The sequence below is a fragment of the Falco rusticolus genome, chromosome 4 (genome assembly GCF_015220075.1).
Source record: "Falco rusticolus isolate bFalRus1 chromosome 4, bFalRus1.pri, whole genome shotgun sequence".
Lineage (NCBI taxonomy): Eukaryota > Metazoa > Chordata > Aves > Falconiformes > Falconidae > Falco > Falco rusticolus.
In genome coordinates this window covers 836,363-854,629 of record NC_051190.1, presented here as the reverse complement: position 1 = coordinate 854,629, position 18,267 = coordinate 836,363, and the positions used below count along the sequence as shown (strand labels likewise).

Here is an 18,267-nt window from a genome sequence, read left to right as displayed (position 1 = left end):
AATGGCGCTAAATTCTTAAGACAGAAGATGAGAGACAGGCTGCACTACTCACATGCTCCCTAACGTCCACCCACAAATTCAGAACATTTCCACAAAAGCCATTTTTCCATATCACCTATTAGCAATAGTATTAAAGAGTAAGATTGTGTTTTCTCTTATTTTGCCTATTGCTTTACAATTCTATAACAGAAATAAATGTTTCAAAATTACCAAATTCCTATGTTGAAAACCGGCAGCTGGGTAGAAGATATGCTTCTGCCTTTCTAGTATTTTAAAATCACTGTGTGTCTCCATTTTCTCACATTTCTGCACGTGTTTTACCTAGTCATCTGCTGAGAAAGAACGGATTACAATTTTAATCTTCCGTGAGAAGAAAAAGAATGTGAAAAGGGATCTCAACAAAACACAATGAGATGCTTTATACAGGACTTGGTTTAATAACAAGGTTAATACCTCCACATATCTGAGGTAAGAACCAAAGAAGCAAGAGAAAAGAAGGAGGCAACAAAGCTGTTGCATGAACTTTGGAAGATTTCTGTTTTTGTTTTTTGAAGGAACAAGGACTTTCTCTGTAAGGCACCTAACCAATAAATGTTGATTTGCATCAGAAAAGCTACAAGCAGTTATAAATTAACAACTGAAGGATAAAGTCTTGCTTCAGAGAACAAAAAGGCTTCTCTACTCTGTTTCTCATTGTCCTAGGCAAAGAGCAACAGTGTGAAACTTGGAATTTTAACGTAGAATCTTTGGTGGAGAAAATACTCTGCCAGCCTATCTTTTCCGAATTGCAACCTCTCGTTAAGATCAGCTTCTGTCACGTTGCTGCTAGGAAACTACTAGCTGATATAATACAGTATATACAGAAAAGACTTCCATCTAACAGATTAATTTTAAAAGCAGCTAGGATTGTTACAATAATTCAATCTTGTCTATTATATAACACAGACCACACACCATTTATGTTAAGATATATCCTTGGGTTTATTTGTTTTAAGGCAGGCGAGGCAGAGGCAGATGTCTGGCTTATCACAGCATCACAGACTGGTCAGGGTCGGAAGGGACCTCTGGAGATCATCCAGGCCAACCCCTGCTAAAGCAGCTTCATTGAGGGCAGGTTGAACACTCGTGTCCAGGTGGGTTTTGAATGTCTCCAGAGGAGACTCCGCAGCTTCTCTGAGCAACATGTTCCAGTGCTCTGTCACCCTCAAGGTAAAGAGTTTCTGCCTCATATTCAGAAGGAACTTCTTGTGTTGCCGTTTGTGCCCACTGCCCCTTGTCCTGCTGCTGGGCACCACTGAAAAGAGCCTGGCCCCGTCCTGTTGACACTCACCCTTAAGATACCTGTAGGCATTGATAAGCTCCCCTCTCAGTGTTCTCCAGGCTGAACAGGCCCAGCTCGCTCAGCCTTTCCTGAGAAGGAAGATGCTCCAGTCCCCTCACAACCTTCGTAGCCTCCGCTGGACCCTCTCCAGTAGTTCCCTGTCTCCTGAACCGGAGCCCAGCACTGGACACAGCACTCCAAACACAGCCTCACCAGGGCGGAGCAGAGGGGGAGGGTCACCTCCCTCGACCTGCTGGCCACGCTCCTCCTAATGCGCCCCAGGATGATCCCACTGGCCTTCTTGGCCCCCAGGACACGCTGCTGGCCCACGGGCAACTTGCTGCCCACCAGAACGCCCAGGTCCTTCTCTGCAGAGCTGCCTTCCAGCAGGTCAAGCCCAGCCTGTACTGGTGTGGGCGCTGGTTCCTCCCAGGTGCAGGACCTCACACTTGCCCTTACTGAGCTTCATTAGCCTCCTCTCTGCCCAGCTCTCCAGCCTGCCCAGGTCTCGCTGAATGGCAGTGCAGCCTTCTGGCTCATCAGCCACTCCTTCCAGTTCCGTATCACCCGCAAACTTGCAAGGGTGTGCTCTGTCCCTCCATCCAGGTCACTGATGGATGAGTTGAACAGAAGCAGACCCAGCACTGACCCCTGGAAACACCACGAGCTACAGGCCTCCAGCTCGACCGTGCTGCTGATCACAACCCTCCGAGCTCTGCCACCCGCCAGCTCTCAGCCCACCGCACTGGCCGCTCACCCAGTCCACACTTCGTGAGCTAAAATACGTATATTTTGTTTTCCTATTTTTTATTCCATTCTGATTGCTTTTTGTATGAGCATTTGCTGTCTCTCTCCTTCCATTAGAGTGCAAACGATTTATGCTTATGATGTGTATTTGGACATCACCCTGCAATGTAATAGAATGAAGTATGCTCTGGCAGTACACAATATTTCAACACAAAATTCTGGACAGGCATCTTACATTACAGCAAACGTATTATGGTAGCAAGTCATACCCTGCCCCCGTATCTGAAAGTCTGAGTACAGCACTTCCAGTCACGTCTACATTTATTGCTTAAGTAATAAAAAAAATATCGTAACAACATGGTATGTGCTCATCGTGTAACGTTACAGTTATGCACCATAATACCATTTAGATAAAGCCCGAAGGCACAAATTAGTACAGAATAAAAAACCCAAAGGTGTGAAATGCTAATCAATCCAAGTTAATAACCACCCAAATTATTACTACACTGTTACTGTGCCTTTCCTACATTCCTCTCTCATTGCAGTGCTTCGCACTCCCACAAATTGGCTCTCATGTATGATTTTAACTCCATTACTCTTTTTTTCTCGTCTCCTTAAAAAATGAGTATTTTCCAAATTATTTTAAATGATGATCAGTGGAAGAAGTTCTACTAATTCCACCTCAATATTTCTCTTACACTGACAACTAAGGGAAAAAATAAAGATCTGAAGAAAAAATACACATTTAACTTCACTAAATTATTGAAGGATGGATGCCTGCAAAAGGAAATGAAAGGAATAGGTTGAGACAAGAAAAAAAATGCTGAAAGGTGAAAAGCTTAGATAACTATTTGATTAAGTCCTGGAGAAACAGAATTTTTAAAAAGGCAATATGAAAAGACTCTGTGGGCAGAATGTTGTGCTCTGTACTAGCGTACTCAGAAACGCATTACGGAAATGAGACCGGTCCAGAAAAAGTAAGGGAATTTGCATACATGAGAACTAGTCAAGCCTTCAAGGTCAGTAACTATGCAGCATCTTTCCTCTCATTTCATTGTACTGTATGAGAACTGGGCTATCAGTATACAGATTTATATACACCCTTTAAACCTGATTGTCAGCTATGATCCCCAGAAATTTCCCATGCACTGAAGAGTCTTAAAAGTCCAGTTGGAAGTACTTAAGAAGGAATATGTGGTTCTGCATTTGTAGGCACATTTATTTCTTTGCTTAACTCCTACCCCCCACCTCTAACTGGCATCATTAATTCTCTTGAAGCAATAAAAAACTGTCAAACAAAATCGTACTGAAACACATGGAACACAAGATCTACATAACGCATTTATGTGTACCCTCACATGAGAAGCAGACAGTAGTCCTTATGAACACTGACCAACCATCTATTTTTCTTTCCCAGTTTTATATCCTTTCATCCTTTTTCTTATCTTTCTGTTATTTGGACAGGCCCCATATAAGATAGGCCGATTACATGCCTTAAAATAAAACCCAAACAAAAAAATATTTAATAAGCCTTGTTCCAATTGCATTGCAGTAGAACATACACCCGTCTTGTTTTGCCTTATCTATAGCACTGAAAAAACTCAAGGCAGAATTGGCAGCTAGAAAATATCTAAATGGATCCGTGACAATTGATGTCTTTTGCAATGTGATTTGATCCTTCTTATTTAATGAGTATCACACTTATTAGAACAAACTCAGTTTTGTTGGAGAGTGACACAGATAGGCCTCCAGTTCAGCCACAGACAACCGAATCCAAACCCTTAATCTTCAGAAGAATTGAAGTCAGATAACAATCATCAAGAAGTCTTCAGAGCCACTATTATCTCAGGATTCAGAGCATTCTAAGCATTTGTAACAGGAAAAAAATGTGCAGGAAAAATGGACAAACCTAAACTTACCTTTTGATGTGATAGAATAGGGAGCTGGATATAATGCAAATTACTTAGTGACCTTTGGAGTGTAGACTTACTCACCACTACCATAACGCATATACCGTGAAACTTGCCTCTACCAGTGGAAGACATTTCTTTTCCTCCCCATGGCTCTGTCAGCATAACTCCTCTGGATGTATGCCCTATTGGCCCTGCGTATCCTACCAACAAAGTGCTGAGGAACCAGAGAGCTGCTAAAAATGCTATAGCACTCCTAAATTTTAAATATCTGCCACACCTTTGGGTGAGACAAGTTTGGATTCTGATCACTAACAATCATTTTTACCTAGATAGAATTTATGGGCAAAATAAGATTCTTACTTAAGAACTTCTGCAGTACTGAAAAAGTTACAGTAACACAGATCCACAGAATGCACCATGATGTTGATACTAAGTATTCCCCATGACTTTGTTAGCATCTCAGTTGGCTTCCATATTCCTTTGGGTAAACTGGAAAATTGGAATCTTCATTTCTGGTAGAAATACCTTTGGTTAGGATAGCTGCTGCCACTTCTTTCCTCTTCTCTGCTTTTTTCCCCAAGGCAAAATCACAGAATAAAATGTAACATTTTGTCTTCTATTGCATCTTGGTTTTGTTTCTTTTTTTTGGCTAACTTTTAGTTTAAGTAAGCTTTCTCACACATTTCCTGGGACACTACAAGATCATGAGGGGAAGAATGTATTACTGTACTTCTCATCCTTCACGTTTCCTGGAGTAACATCTCTAGAGTATATTTTCATTAACTTTAAACTTTCCTAGTTTTAGGTTGCATGTCTATAATATAAGCTTTTTAGATACACTGCATGTTTAGTATTTATCAGAATATAATTGTATCAATCTCTTAACAAGATGTGTTGGGAGCATCATACAGGAAAACACTACAATAGCAGAGTAAAAGAGAAAGCTGTTCTTAAACTGAGTAACATCTACCTATACATATATACTTAATTTGTTCTATGTGATCACTTCTGGTAGCCTTACTATACATCACTTGAAGAAAAAGAATGTAATATCCTGAAAAGTTGTGAAACGATTTCCTTTGTTCCTGTTTCCAAAACCAAAATAAAGATAGTATCACGATGACATTGCAAACACAGTTACATAGATTTTTGAATTAGACAGAATGGAATAATAAATGTTTATGATCCAAAAAAAAAAAATCATATAAGCAGGAGAGAGAAAATGTAATGTGCACTGTGGTGCTCACTGAAAAATATGTGATCTTGCAAGTGAAGACAGATGGTGTAAGAGCAGCAAATTGGGTGTGACTGAACTTTTGAGGACTGCACAATGCAAACAAAAGAAAGTACTTTTCAGTGAGTTTCTTTCTGCATATATTACAAAAAAACAACATCAATGACACAAATTCTTAAGAGTTTCAGTACCATGTCATTGTAAATGTTCTTAGTTGCCAATCTCCACTGTAAATTTACATCGAAAAATACGTACAGCCACCTGTTGCTACTACTACCATTGGTTAAGATGAAAACATTCACCACTTAAAACAGCCACTTTTCCTCATGCCACATCAAATATTGCCCTGCTGAGCATTCGGGCCAAGTTTTCTTTGCCCTCCATTTGCAGCCAATGTACCTTACAGAAGCCATGCCTGCATGTGTGTGTTGTATCTTTCTCTCCCTTTCCACATTCAACTCCAGCTGAGCTTTTGCTTTTCTATTCTGTCTCTGCATGCTCAGGCAATTTCTTATTTCCCCACGTAGCTAATCTGATACATCTGCTTGATTGTCTGCATGTCAGAAAGGACCATCCTTGAACTCCACAAAATGCAATACCAAGATAAACTGACAGCAAAGACAGACATCATGCAGAAACCAACCAACCAAGGCAGTGGTGCATTCTGACTGAATAGACCAGCTGAAAGATCCTAAGGCCTTCTCATAATGCTGTGTATTAAAGAGAGGAGACCATCAGCAAACATATGCCTTCCACAGAGACCACAGAATGGATCTGGTCTCACAACAAAAAGGTGTAGACTATATTCTGTATGAGAGACGTACACATGGACTTCCTCTGGCAAAGCTAACAACAGTCATGGACACATGATCTACCACATTTTCCAAAACCTCCAGTCATGAGGTCTTTATTATAACAGGCACAGTAAAGGCACAACAAGTAGGTAGATGGAGGAGTTGCAAGCAGAAATATGCATGGCATTATTGTTCCATGCACAATTATTGCCTAGGCCCCAGTTTTTTTCAAATTCAATCACATCAGAATTTCTTTTTCGTTCCTCTCAATCTCCATAATTAAGGCTATTCCTAGCCAACAAGAAACTGTTAACTCCAAGTGGAGTAAAATAGGGTAAAATAGTGCTAGAAACATCTATTCTGGTTTAAGATGCAGGCAGAATAAAAAACCTTTACATGTTTAAATATAAACTTTATAAAGAAAAAAATCATACTGAAATTTATTTATCCTTTTTCATACTTAGTGGATTCTTCAAGCTTATTTTCAGAAAAAACTGATATCATGCTTTTGAATGTGTAAATTTTGAAGTCGTAATTTTATACACTTATTAGTAAAAAAGAGCTATTGTAAAGGTAGCTGAGCCTCACTGCTTCAATGAATTTGGTTTATTTCCACCCATCAAAATAATGCTGCAAAAATGTTGTTTAAAACAAACAAAAAAATCTTATTCACTGCATCCTTCCAGCACAGATAATACTCTGGATCTGTTTTTCCACCAGTTTTCCAGCCCCTTTACAATAGCTTCATCCAGTCTCTATCTCCCCGCTTTACCATACTAAGTTTAATGCTTCTCTTTGTCGAGGCATGGGGTGCGTTCCCACATACTCGAACAAAATTAGTTAGCTCTTACGTGACCTATGCTTGACAGATCTATGGTGACTTTTACCGATCGTCTTGTTAGCTTCTTAGTGCTAATAAACAGTTTATTTGTTCCAGAACTTTTTGCATTTGTCATCTGATTGCAGTTGACCTTCTTAGGGTGATTGAGCTATTAAATACTCCAGCTATCTTGGTAACATCTGCTGATAGCTTAACGTCCCCTTTAATCTGTTCTGTTATTTCTTGATTTTGTAAAAAAAATAAAATTTGCTGCTAAAGCATTATAGAATTATTCTTTTTTTGTCCTTGATGTCTTTTGGTAATTGTATTTTTCTAAAAGTTTCTGTGTCTTCCCATCCCTGTTCACACAATTTCATTAGTTTCTCCTTTTTTACATTTCCTACCAGACTCCATTTCACCAAAGAATTTGTGATACAGACTTCTTCCTGTTGTTGCCATATATTTAAACTCTGCCTCATCTTGAAACAACTTGCTTTTGTGCTCTTCAACAGTACTGTTAAGAAACTGACAACTCTCAAATTTCTTTCCTCCATATGAATTTACCTATCTTTTTTTGGTGTTTATTGACACCTGCCTTATTGAAGTTCACCATCTTTATGATAATATTTTCTTTCTTTCCTTTTCTAGTTACTATCAACTCTTATCATTTCACAATCATTCATCCCAAGGTACTTCTCACAATGGCTTTAATCAAAACTAGACTGATTTTCTCATTGTTTTCCACTACCTTCCACACGACAAGCTGAGGTATTAAATTTTAGTAACAAAGATTCTGTTGCTATATTAATGTCTTTTGTATGTAGAAATGTGGGACAATTTTTGCAACTAAAAAATCCCAAAGACTTTAAAACATACAAATAGACTTTCATCCCTTTTGATCTGAGCATTTACCTAACACTCAGACTGACAGGTTGCTTCTGCTGTGGGCTGAAACCAGTTATTGAGGCAGACATTCACCAATCCACTTACTGATTTACTTGTAAGTATTTCTTTTTATAATTCTGTCAAGAGTAAAAATTAAGTCACTTTTTCATTTTTTTTTTACCTCTAGGTTTTACCCCTCTGATAGCAGCATTGTTATTCTTGCTACCCATATCTCCCCACTGGCATCTTTTGTCTGCTTCTCATTTTTAGACAGCACAAACCATTGAACACAGTACAGTACCATATTTGTATTCAGAACCTGGCAATAGATATCAAACTGTATTTCAGCTGCTGCTCCAACCTTCTGATTGCTAATCCATAATTGGTACATGCTATTACTTCAGCTCTTGAAAAACACTGGAATTTTCACCGAGCTTCACTTTACCTAACTGGGAAATAACTTGCAACCCACAGGTTCAATGAGGTTTGTAATCTACTGTATGTCCAAAGCACTAACACTGAAAGCCCAGTGTGAACCGTTTGGGTAAGAAATTTATCAACCTCAAAACCATTTCAGAAAAGTCAATTTGTCCTTTTCACTTAGAATGCAGCATGCAGAAGCTTTGCTTGTTTTTCTACCTTAATGTACTATTTCCAGAGAGGAAAGAAACTTTATCTTTTAAAGTAGCTTTAAAAACATAATTCTAAATTTGTAGCAGTGTGTGTGACTTTTCTGTTTTTAAATTTCTTCTCCAAAACAGAGCTCAGCCTCATTACACGCTTCTTCCCCACCACTCTTGGGGATGTAAGAAAATGTAAAAATTATGCTGTTTTCACTGCAGTAGATCACTGATGCATAATACAAAAAGCTAAATAATCACAACTGTTTGCACATCAAAGCATTATTATATATATTTAAATATGCCTGAGCCACTCTTTGTATGTTTTCTCATTATAACTATTCTTTTTTAATTTTTTTTACCACTGGCAAAACCCCTTCTAAAGGCTTTCTCACTCAATGTTTACATACTATGCAAACTGCAATCCCAGACAATTCATCTCTTTCTAAAGCAATTTCTGAGGCCTTCTACAGTCATGGATGGCAGCAGCTTGTCCCTTCCCCTTCCCTGCAGCTTTCCTCATCTAAATAATTTGATATTTTACTGCTTCGTGGTATGAACTAATTAAAGTGTGCATGCGTTTGTTTTGTTTTGCCATTTTCACCTTTCCTTCTTAACAGCTATTTTCTGTTCATTCTCTCAATAGAGGAATTATAGGCATATCTTCCTAACTACATCAAAACAAGCACTTCTCACTTAGTGAGGCTGAAATAAACATGATGTAGTACCAGATTAGGCGTTCTTGCCATATTCTGCAAAACAATCTTTAAGTTGCCCAACTAAACAGTGACAGACATATATTTATAACACACAACTCATGAGAGCTTTTCAATATAGACCACTTGTTTAGTGGAATGTATTCTGAAGAGCTACAAAGCTGTTATCACTCTACTCTGAACTTTCTTGGATGAAAATTATTCACAGAATAATGTTCTTCCAAAGAGAGGAAGGAACATTTTGAAGCTCTTCCCTCAGTTTGGAACAAATCTAAATCTAATTTGCTGAAAACTAGGACAGTTTTGACCACAGTAGCAAACATGGTCTATGCTAACCGTCAGGACATGCCTTAATCAAAACTCAAAAACCCCACAGATTTGCTGTACTTTAGATCAGACCAAGTTACACATACTTAATTTCCAAGACACAATGTATATGCTGCAATATTCTTCTACGTATTCTGATGTTTTCAAAAAGAAAAACGAAAGACATTTCATATTTGCAAATGTTAGTACCAATTACCTCAACATACTGAGCAGCACAGCTGTCCTGCCTAGGCTTTGCGATGAATAGGAGTACTTTAGTTTATATTGATAGCAACAGAGTAATGAAAACACGCTGTATTGTAACATACCTGTAAGGCAAGGAGTGGATGAGAGTTAAAGAGCCTCAAATTCAGCACCCAGACACACAGCAGTCCTCTTTTCAAACCAGTCACACAGTGTGGCCCTGCCATTATTAGTAGCTCCTGAACAACAGCCCTAAGAAAGAAACCACTAAACACTAAGACCTTCAGTACCGTGTGGAGACAAAGTCACAATCCAGAACAAAATTCAACTATTCTGTGCCTTTAATGCTTTGATTATATGTAAGCACTAACCTTCATATGGAATGACTTGTATTACTGATACTCTCATGTATGCATTGCAGGGCTGTCACAATTTATCAGCTTTGTCCTTTCAGTTGTGCCACAAGAAGAGCTCACATGTTTTTCTCTAATGCATTTTCTTTGTTCATATTTTTTTTTCCCAGGAAGCTCTTTAGTTATTTGATACAGTCCTACCTGATCTGCTTGCCTTCTCGAACATCGTACAAAGAAAAAAAGACATCTGTGTCTTCTCCAATTGTATTGTAGGTGAAGCTCTTTAGACTGAGGAAGAAGTGATGAGGCACTGGCATACGGCAAGCTTCCCCATGACGCTGACGAATTGTATCCACCTGTTTAAAAACAACAAAAATGAATTTTAGCTCTTCACAAATAAAAGACATGACCAACTGGATAATTTCAACTGAAATTCTGCTCTCTTTTCTTAAGTTTACTCTCAAATATATTCTACCTTACAGACACATACTAGATTAAGTTTTCTTCCCCTATTTTTTTCCTCTCTTAACTTGAATAGTTTGAGAAACCACAATAACCAAGTAAAAAGGTTTATGCACATAAAATCTGTTTTTATAAAGTAAACAAAGTCAATCCTATTTCTCCGATACTGTCTTGATACAGAAAATGAACTATAATAAGATGGTGATAGGGCAGTTCTTGATGATTTCCATTTAAAGCAGATGGATTTCAAAGCATTTTTAAGAATAACATTTGTAATTTCTTTTTAGCAGATACAATTCATTTATGTAAGTCATTTATGTGGCCAGCAGGACCAGGGCAGTGACCGTCCCCCTGCGCTCGGCACTGGTGCGGCCGCCCCTCGAATCCTGTGTTCGGTTTTGGGCCCCTCACTGCAAGACAGACACTGAGGGGCTGGAGCGTGTCCAGAGACGGGCAGCGGGGCTGGGGAAGGGGCTGGGGCACAAGTCCTGTGAGGAGCAGCTGAGGGAACGGGGGGTGTTCAGCCGGGAGAGGAGGGGGCTCAGGGGGGACCTTATCGCTCCCTGCAACGACCGCTGTGGGCGGGTGTGGGGATGTGTGTGTGTCTTCTCCCAGGTGACAAGTGACAGGACAAGAGGAAATGGTGTTAAATTGCACCGGGGAGGTTTAGATTGGATGTTAGGAAAAATTTCTTTACTGAAAGGGTTGTCAGGCATTGGAGCAGGCTGCCCAGGGAAGCAAATGAGTCACCATCCCTGGAGGTACTTAAAAGACGTGTAGATGCAGCACTGAGGGACATGGTTTAGTGGTAGACATGGCAGTGTTGGGTTAATGGTTGGACCTGATGATCTTGGAGGTCTTTATCCACCTAAATAATGGTATTATTTACAACCCGGGCTTTACAGGCTAACATTCCCTGCAGGTATAACAAAAAGAAACCTTAACAGCAGTGCATACAACGAGCAATCAATAAAGTAAAACAGCAGAAAGGTTTACATTTTGACTCAGTATACCAAGACTTATTTAGCGAAAATTGGGTGGAGGGAAAAAAAAGGAGTATGATTAGAAATTAATTTACTCTTTAAGTTTTATAGCCCTTTATATCCATTGTATGCTGATCTTAATAAACAGGCTGCAGGAATATCTCAAGCTTGCTAATTAGTCTCCTCTGAATGAGTAGACAGGTACATACTAACAAAGAAAATCTAGATTTTTCAGACTTCCAACCCAGATTTGTAATAGCTCAAAATCAATTTAGTTTGGTATTTTAAATTAAATCCAAGCAAATCCTCATCCTTTAAAGACAGGTACCTGTGGAAGCTCAGTTCTTCTGGAAAGATTAGACCCAGATTCCATGACCAGGATGGATTACGCTACTACAGAATGGATATGTGAAGCAGAAGCCTACTTAGCCACATGTTAGCAGGAGAAAGAAAACTCACATGGGCAGATCAAGGCTTTTGATACCACTACAGAAGTTGATCTTTTAAGAACAACAGTTAGAGCTAAGGAAAAGAGACCTAAATGGAAGTTAAAAAGGACCTTAGTTAATTACTTGGGAATCTTCTGAGGAAGTGTTGTATGGGTAGGGATTTACCCAATAATCTCCATCATATCTTTATATACATTACTAAACAATTAAAGACAACAAATATTGGTATGTAGATGATGTTTACCTGTGATGTGCTCTGCTGGACACTGTGTCTACTTGACAAATGCTGTGGAAATACAAAACAGTAAAATTTAAACCTTTTTGAAAGTAAGAAATATTTACATTATATCTCTATAGCAACAGAACAGTAATTTCAAAATATGACTGTTCAAGATTATTCCCAAGTTTTCATGGCCTTTTTTCATAGTGTATCATCACTCACAAGACTACTAGCTTTCCTAAAGACTCTTCTCAGATAAACCATTTCTTAGCCTGACTACTTGAATTAACAGGTGGTATTTTACATTAGCTTTAAAGTAAATGGCTGTCACAAGCTGGACAGAATTTCCAACGCTGTAATAGCATTTCTTTTTGAAAAGTGCATCACCCTATACTGTATAACCTATGTGTTCTCTTGCTAAGTGGGGTGATACCCCACCACTAATCCTCATCTACCAGTATGCTGTCTATGAAAAGGTGCATCTGTTTAAAAATATAGACATCTATAAAGAAGGATGGATTTTAGACTTAAATTTTTTGCTCTGAGCAGAAAATGAAATTCTGATGTATGATTAAATACTTCTCTACAATTTTAGCTAGCCAACATCTGTAAAGAAGCATCACTATAAAGAGCAACATCTCTGAAACGGAACTCAGAGGGTGATGCTGTATTTAAACCTTTGTACGCTAGAAAGAAATGTTATAATCAGAAAATGGACTGCAAGACTCACTGAACCCGTTTAATCTCCAAAGGGAGATTTAAATACTAATCTCAATTGAAATGGTTTCAGAGAGCTTTAAAAACCATATCATTAATGATTCTGCCACGCCTGTTCCACACACATTCATGTTAACATTAGCATTTTAAACTGAAATAGTAACATTAACACCACCACGTTAATAAATATTCTCTTCACTCACCCCCATCGCTATCCTTCTGTTAAATACTCAAAATCTTATTCTGACTAAACATATACACTCTGTAGCAGGACCAGCATGATCTGCTGATAACCTCATAGCTTCAGAAGAGTTGAAAGTAAAAGACAGTCCACAAAATGTATTTGGCAGCACTTCTTCCAAACTATGCCACTATCTTTCACACAGAACAAAAATAAGACTTTTTACCACAAAATGAAAGATGATCTTCAAAATAACACTAAATCAAGAAGATATTAGGGTACAGACGGAGCTGGCAGAAGTGCTCACGGAGCCCCTTCCAGCCATCTGCTAGCAGTCGTGGCTAACCAGGGAGGTCCCCAGTGGCTGGAAGTCAGCAAATGTGACGCTCACCTGCAGGAAGGGCCGGGAGGAGGATCCAGGGAACTATAGGCCTGGCAGCCCCACCTCAGTGCCGGGGGAGGGGATGGAGCAGATCACACCACGGGGCATGTGCAGGGCAGCCAGGGGATCAGGCCCAGCCAGCGTGGGGTTATGACAGGCAGGTCCTGCTTGACGAACCCAATCTCCTTCTACGACCAGGTGATCTGCTTAGAGGATGGGGAAAAGGCTGTGGGTGTTGCCTACCCAGACTCTAGTAAAGCCTTTGACACCAGCTCCCACAGCGTTCTCCTGGAGAAACTGGCTGCTCCTGGCGTGGATGGGTACGCTGCTCACTGGGTGAGAAGCTGGCTGGCTGGCCCAGCCCAAGAGCGGTGGGGAATGGAGCAACATCCTGCTGGCGGCCGCGCACCAGCGGCGTTCCCCAGGGCTCCGTGTGGGGCCAGCTCTGCCTCGTACCTTCATCGGCCATCTGGACGAGGGGATCGAGCGCAGCCCCGGTACGTAGGGTACTGGTACAGCTTGTGGGGGAGTGTGGGTGCGCTTGAGGGGCAGGAAGGCTCTGCGGAGGGATCTGGACAGGCTGGACCGATGGGCTGAAGCCAACCGCGTGAGGCTGAACAAGGCTCAGCGGTGGGTGCTGCAGCTGGGTCACAACAACCCCCCGCAGTGCCGCAGGCTCGGGCAGGGGGCTGGGAAGCTGCCTGGCAGGAAAGGGTCTGGGGGTGCTGGTTGATGGCCGGCTGAACACGAGCCGGCACTGTGCCCAGGTGGCCAGGGAGGCCAACAGCATCCTGGCGGGTATCTGAAACAGTGTGGCCAGCAGGACGAGGGCAGTGACCGTCCCCCTGCGCTCGGCACTGGTGCGCCCGCACCGCAAATCCAGTGTTCAGTTTTGGGCCCCTCACTGCAAGACAGACACTGAGGGGCTGGAGCGTGTCGAGGAGGAGGACAATGGAGCTGAGGAAGGGTCTAGAGAACAAGTCCTGTGAGGAGTGGCTGAGGGAACGGGGGCTTCTTAGTCTGGAGGAAAGGAGGCTGAGGAGAGACGTTATTGCTCTCCACAACTACCTGAAAGGAGGTTGTAATGAGGTGGGTTGTTGGTGTCTTTTCCCAGGTAACAGGTGACAGGATGAGAGGAAACAGCCTCAAGTTGCTTCAGGGAAGGTTTAGATTGGACATCAGGAAAAATGCTTCACCAAAAGGGTGGTCAAGCATTGGAGCAGGCTGCCCAGGGAGGTGGTTGAGTCACCATCCCTGGAGGTGTTTAAAAGATGTGTAGATGCGGTACTTAGGGACTTGGTTTAGTGATGGACTTGGCAGTGCTGGGTTAATAGCTGGATTCAATCTTAAAGGTGTTTTCCATCCTAAATGATTCTATGATTCTGAATGGCATATTTTGACAACTGTTTACATTCACAGTTATAAGAACGTCCTCTCTCACACTGTCAGCAGGAGAAATAATGATCTCCAGCTCCCTTGTTTGTCTGACTACTACACTGTCTTCTGAATGTTAAAACCCTCTCAGTTTAGGTGGCTGAGTTGCCTATTTAATCTTTGTCACCTGCAAGCACTCAGAATCAGCTGGCATAGGAAAAAACGGTTATTAAAGCTGTTGAAGGTACACTGGCTTCTTTTGACTAAAATTAATCTCTAAAACTGAGTAAGAAATTGGGACATAAACTCAAGCAACAGAAATATGAGAGCCGGTCTAAAGAGCTACAGTTTCCTCAGCACACACAGTTGTTCACAGAGTGCACATTTAGGTAAAGCTGTAACAGTAAGTGTCAAAAATCAGGTTTTCAATTTTTGACAATCAAAAGACTAGATTTCACCAACTCTCTTCTTTAATAGTGCAGGACCATGCTATTCCTATATGGACAACTACTGACTGAGTTAAATTTACATACCCTTGCCTCTGGCTAGGCAAAGTGCCCAACGTGTACAAGCTCTCTTGGAAGGCATTTTTGGGTACATAAATGACTGAAAATAGCCAACACAGATTTGCCAAGGGTAATCATGCTTGATCAAGCTAGCCCTCTAGGGCAAAATAACCAGACCTGTAGGTGAAGGGAGACTACTGGCTGTTGTCTATCTTGAGTTCAGCAAGGCCTTGACCACCACAGCCTTTCACAGCATCCTTGTACCCAAGTTGTGAAGTTACACCTGGATGGGTAGACTAACTACATCGGTTAAAAAAATCCCAACCGTTGGACTGTCGGGCTCAAAAGTTTGATAGCATGTATTCTTCAGAGGTCTATCCTGAGACCTATGCAGTTTAATGAATTTGCAGATAATCCTAAATTGGGGTCAGCAGTCAATGTATTCAAGGAGGAGGCCTCCATTCAGAGGGATCTAGGCAATCCAGAGGAATTGGTTAAAAGGAACCTTATGAAATACAGCAAGGACAAATACAACAAGTCCTGCACTTGCAACAGGCTAATCCTTCCATGGTCTAGGCTGGGAACTGACTGGCAGGGTCCTGCTAAAGAGCAAGCCAAACACAAATCAGGACAGCACTCTGACAGCAAGGACATTTACAAATGTACAGTTTCTATTAACAGGAGTGTAGCCAGTAGATTGAGAATAATTTATTCCTTTTTACTCAGCATTCAGTAAACTACATCTGAAATAGTGCACCCCATTCAGCAAAGGACCACCCAAGCAGCTGGGAGCTGGAACACATGCTGTATGAGAAGAGATGGAGGGAACACAGCTTTTTTAGTCTGGAGAAGGTCTGGAGGTGACCTGATGGCAGCGTCCCAATAACTGAAGTTACCAAGATGACACAACCAGGCTCTTTACAGAGCTGCACAGCAGGAGAAAAAAATATTGTGATCACAAACTACAGCATGGGATATCCCAACTTTCCAAAAAGCTAAAAATAACCCCATCATGGCAGTCAAGTATTACAGCAGGTACCCAATCTTTTCCCTTGAAGAATTTCAAGATCCAACTGGACAAAGCTCTGAGCAGCCTGGTGTGAATTCAGTATTGGCCTTGCATTGAGCAGCATGTTTGACTAATCTCCCGAGGCCCCTTTCAACCTGAAAAGCCTTGCAAGATGATACAAAAATAGGACTGTTATCTTCCTTCCAAAAACACCTAAAATAAAATAATATCTGTTTTACCTTTATTTTCCCCAAAAGACAGTTGCCTTTTAAGGTTGTACAAACTTTAACAGATAAGATGATTCATTTCAGTATATCTTTCTTCAAAATCAAAGTGCTTTCTGATGCTTAAACTGAATCGTTGCCATTGTAACCTAGGCCCACTGATTGTCTTATCCATCATTATCATGAAAAGATTAATTAAATTCAGCTTGTGACTCCATTGTAATACTCAAATCTTCTCCTACAAAACCACCTAAGCTTGCAGCATTCCCAACCTGTACTTCAGAAGCAACAATTGACTGCAGAAGTTAAACCACTGCGTTTATGGTTCTCACTGGTAGCCTACACTTTTCAGATAATTTCTTCAATTTCTCTACATTATTTGAAATTCTGATCCTTTCCTCCAATGTACTACCACTTCCAACTTTGTGGTATTTGCACATTTAGAAAGCATACTCCCTATTTCATCATCCAGTCATTAGTGAAACATAAAGCACAACAAAATGGAGGATGACCACAAGAAATTAAGCTGACTCAACCTCTCTCCTATTTAAAAATTACTGATAACCATTCATCATTATATTTTTTTCTGGGTGTGGTTTTTCTAATTAGCTTTGTGTTTACAGTAATTTCATCTAGAACTAATGAACTTAGAAGAATTTAAATTAAAAAAACAATTAAAATCTTCATGAAAATTGCTTATTCTGAGCAAGTTCACAGTCACTATTACTGACCTCCCTGTTGCAAATAATTGGATCTTTTTTCTGTTCCAGGATTTTTTATGGGGAAAGAATGATTACTAGCTCTTCCTCCTCCATCACTCTTTTTTAAAGGTGTGAAGTATGCCTGCCCTTTGCTGGTACTCTGCAACCTTACCAGTCTTTCTAATGATTATCACTAACATGTCTGATACAGCTTCTCTAGACATCCCAAATGAAATTTATATATTTCTGGATATCTCTGGAACTGACAAGTACTTTATAAACTTTTCCACCCTGTTCCAGTGTGACTACTTTCACTTTCCCACACGTATTGTTAGCAATTTGACACAGTTTACCACCTTACCAGAGCGTAAAGGGAGCAAAGCCAACATTAAACGTCATGTTATTTTCTTGGATCGTGTGCCAATTGTTTTCCCATAAGCATAAAAACTTTTCTTTAACTTCCCAATTACTATCAGTTGATTGATAAAACACTTTTTCTTGATAGAACTGACAACATTTGCTTGTTATATCTTAATTTGTAAATTGCCTAATTCTTCTATTTACCCATTAGTGCTATTCTATCATACTTTTCTATACTTCTGTTGTTTTACACTTACTTTTTGTAACCTTAAGTTCCCTTTCATTCACTCTAGTGACTGAAGATAGTAAAGAATTCTTAATTTATCCAACGTGGCCTCTTAGCAAGTATCTTGTATGGTTTTTTTTTTAATTTACTGAAAGAGCTATCAATTCTCCTTACTTATTCTTCCCAGCACACTTCCTTTTTATGATATCTTACCTACTGATACTAGTTTTTATTGTTGCTCTTCCTCCTTCCTCTCCTAACAATGTTGATAAGTGAATCCTACCACTACCACATCAGTCTCAAACAAACTGCTTTCTATCATCTCACTCTCAACTGACTTCTTACTAGAGTTTAGAACCAAATGTACACAGAACTGTCCTCTGACAATCTGCTTTGTTAAACAAACAAAAAAAGTCACAAAGATTTCATGAGCTTCCTGCACAGTTTGTGTCCAGTTGGTTTCCTTTACTAGCAGAGCTCTGGGCAATTGAAGTCTCTATTATCAAGTGTTATAACTACTCATTCTTAGCAATTTCATTTTCCATCTGAATAAAGAATAG

General features: G+C 40.2%; 1 protein-coding gene across 12 annotated transcripts in view; it reads right to left on the bottom strand.

The window, feature by feature from the left end:
• Nucleotides 1-18,267, bottom strand: part of DOCK3 (dedicator of cytokinesis 3) — a 223,814-nt gene that overhangs the window by 119,741 nt on the left and 85,806 nt on the right. For all 12 annotated transcript variants that reach the window (XM_037384111.1, XM_037384118.1, XM_037384112.1 and 9 more), the window contains exons 8-9: nucleotides 12,052-12,093; nucleotides 10,115-10,269 (exon numbers count right to left, since the gene is read on the bottom strand). In XM_037384111.1, the coding sequence (XP_037240008.1) occupies nucleotides 10,115-10,269; nucleotides 12,052-12,093 (197 nt within the window). The remainder of the gene's footprint in view (nucleotides 1-10,114; nucleotides 10,270-12,051; nucleotides 12,094-18,267) is intronic.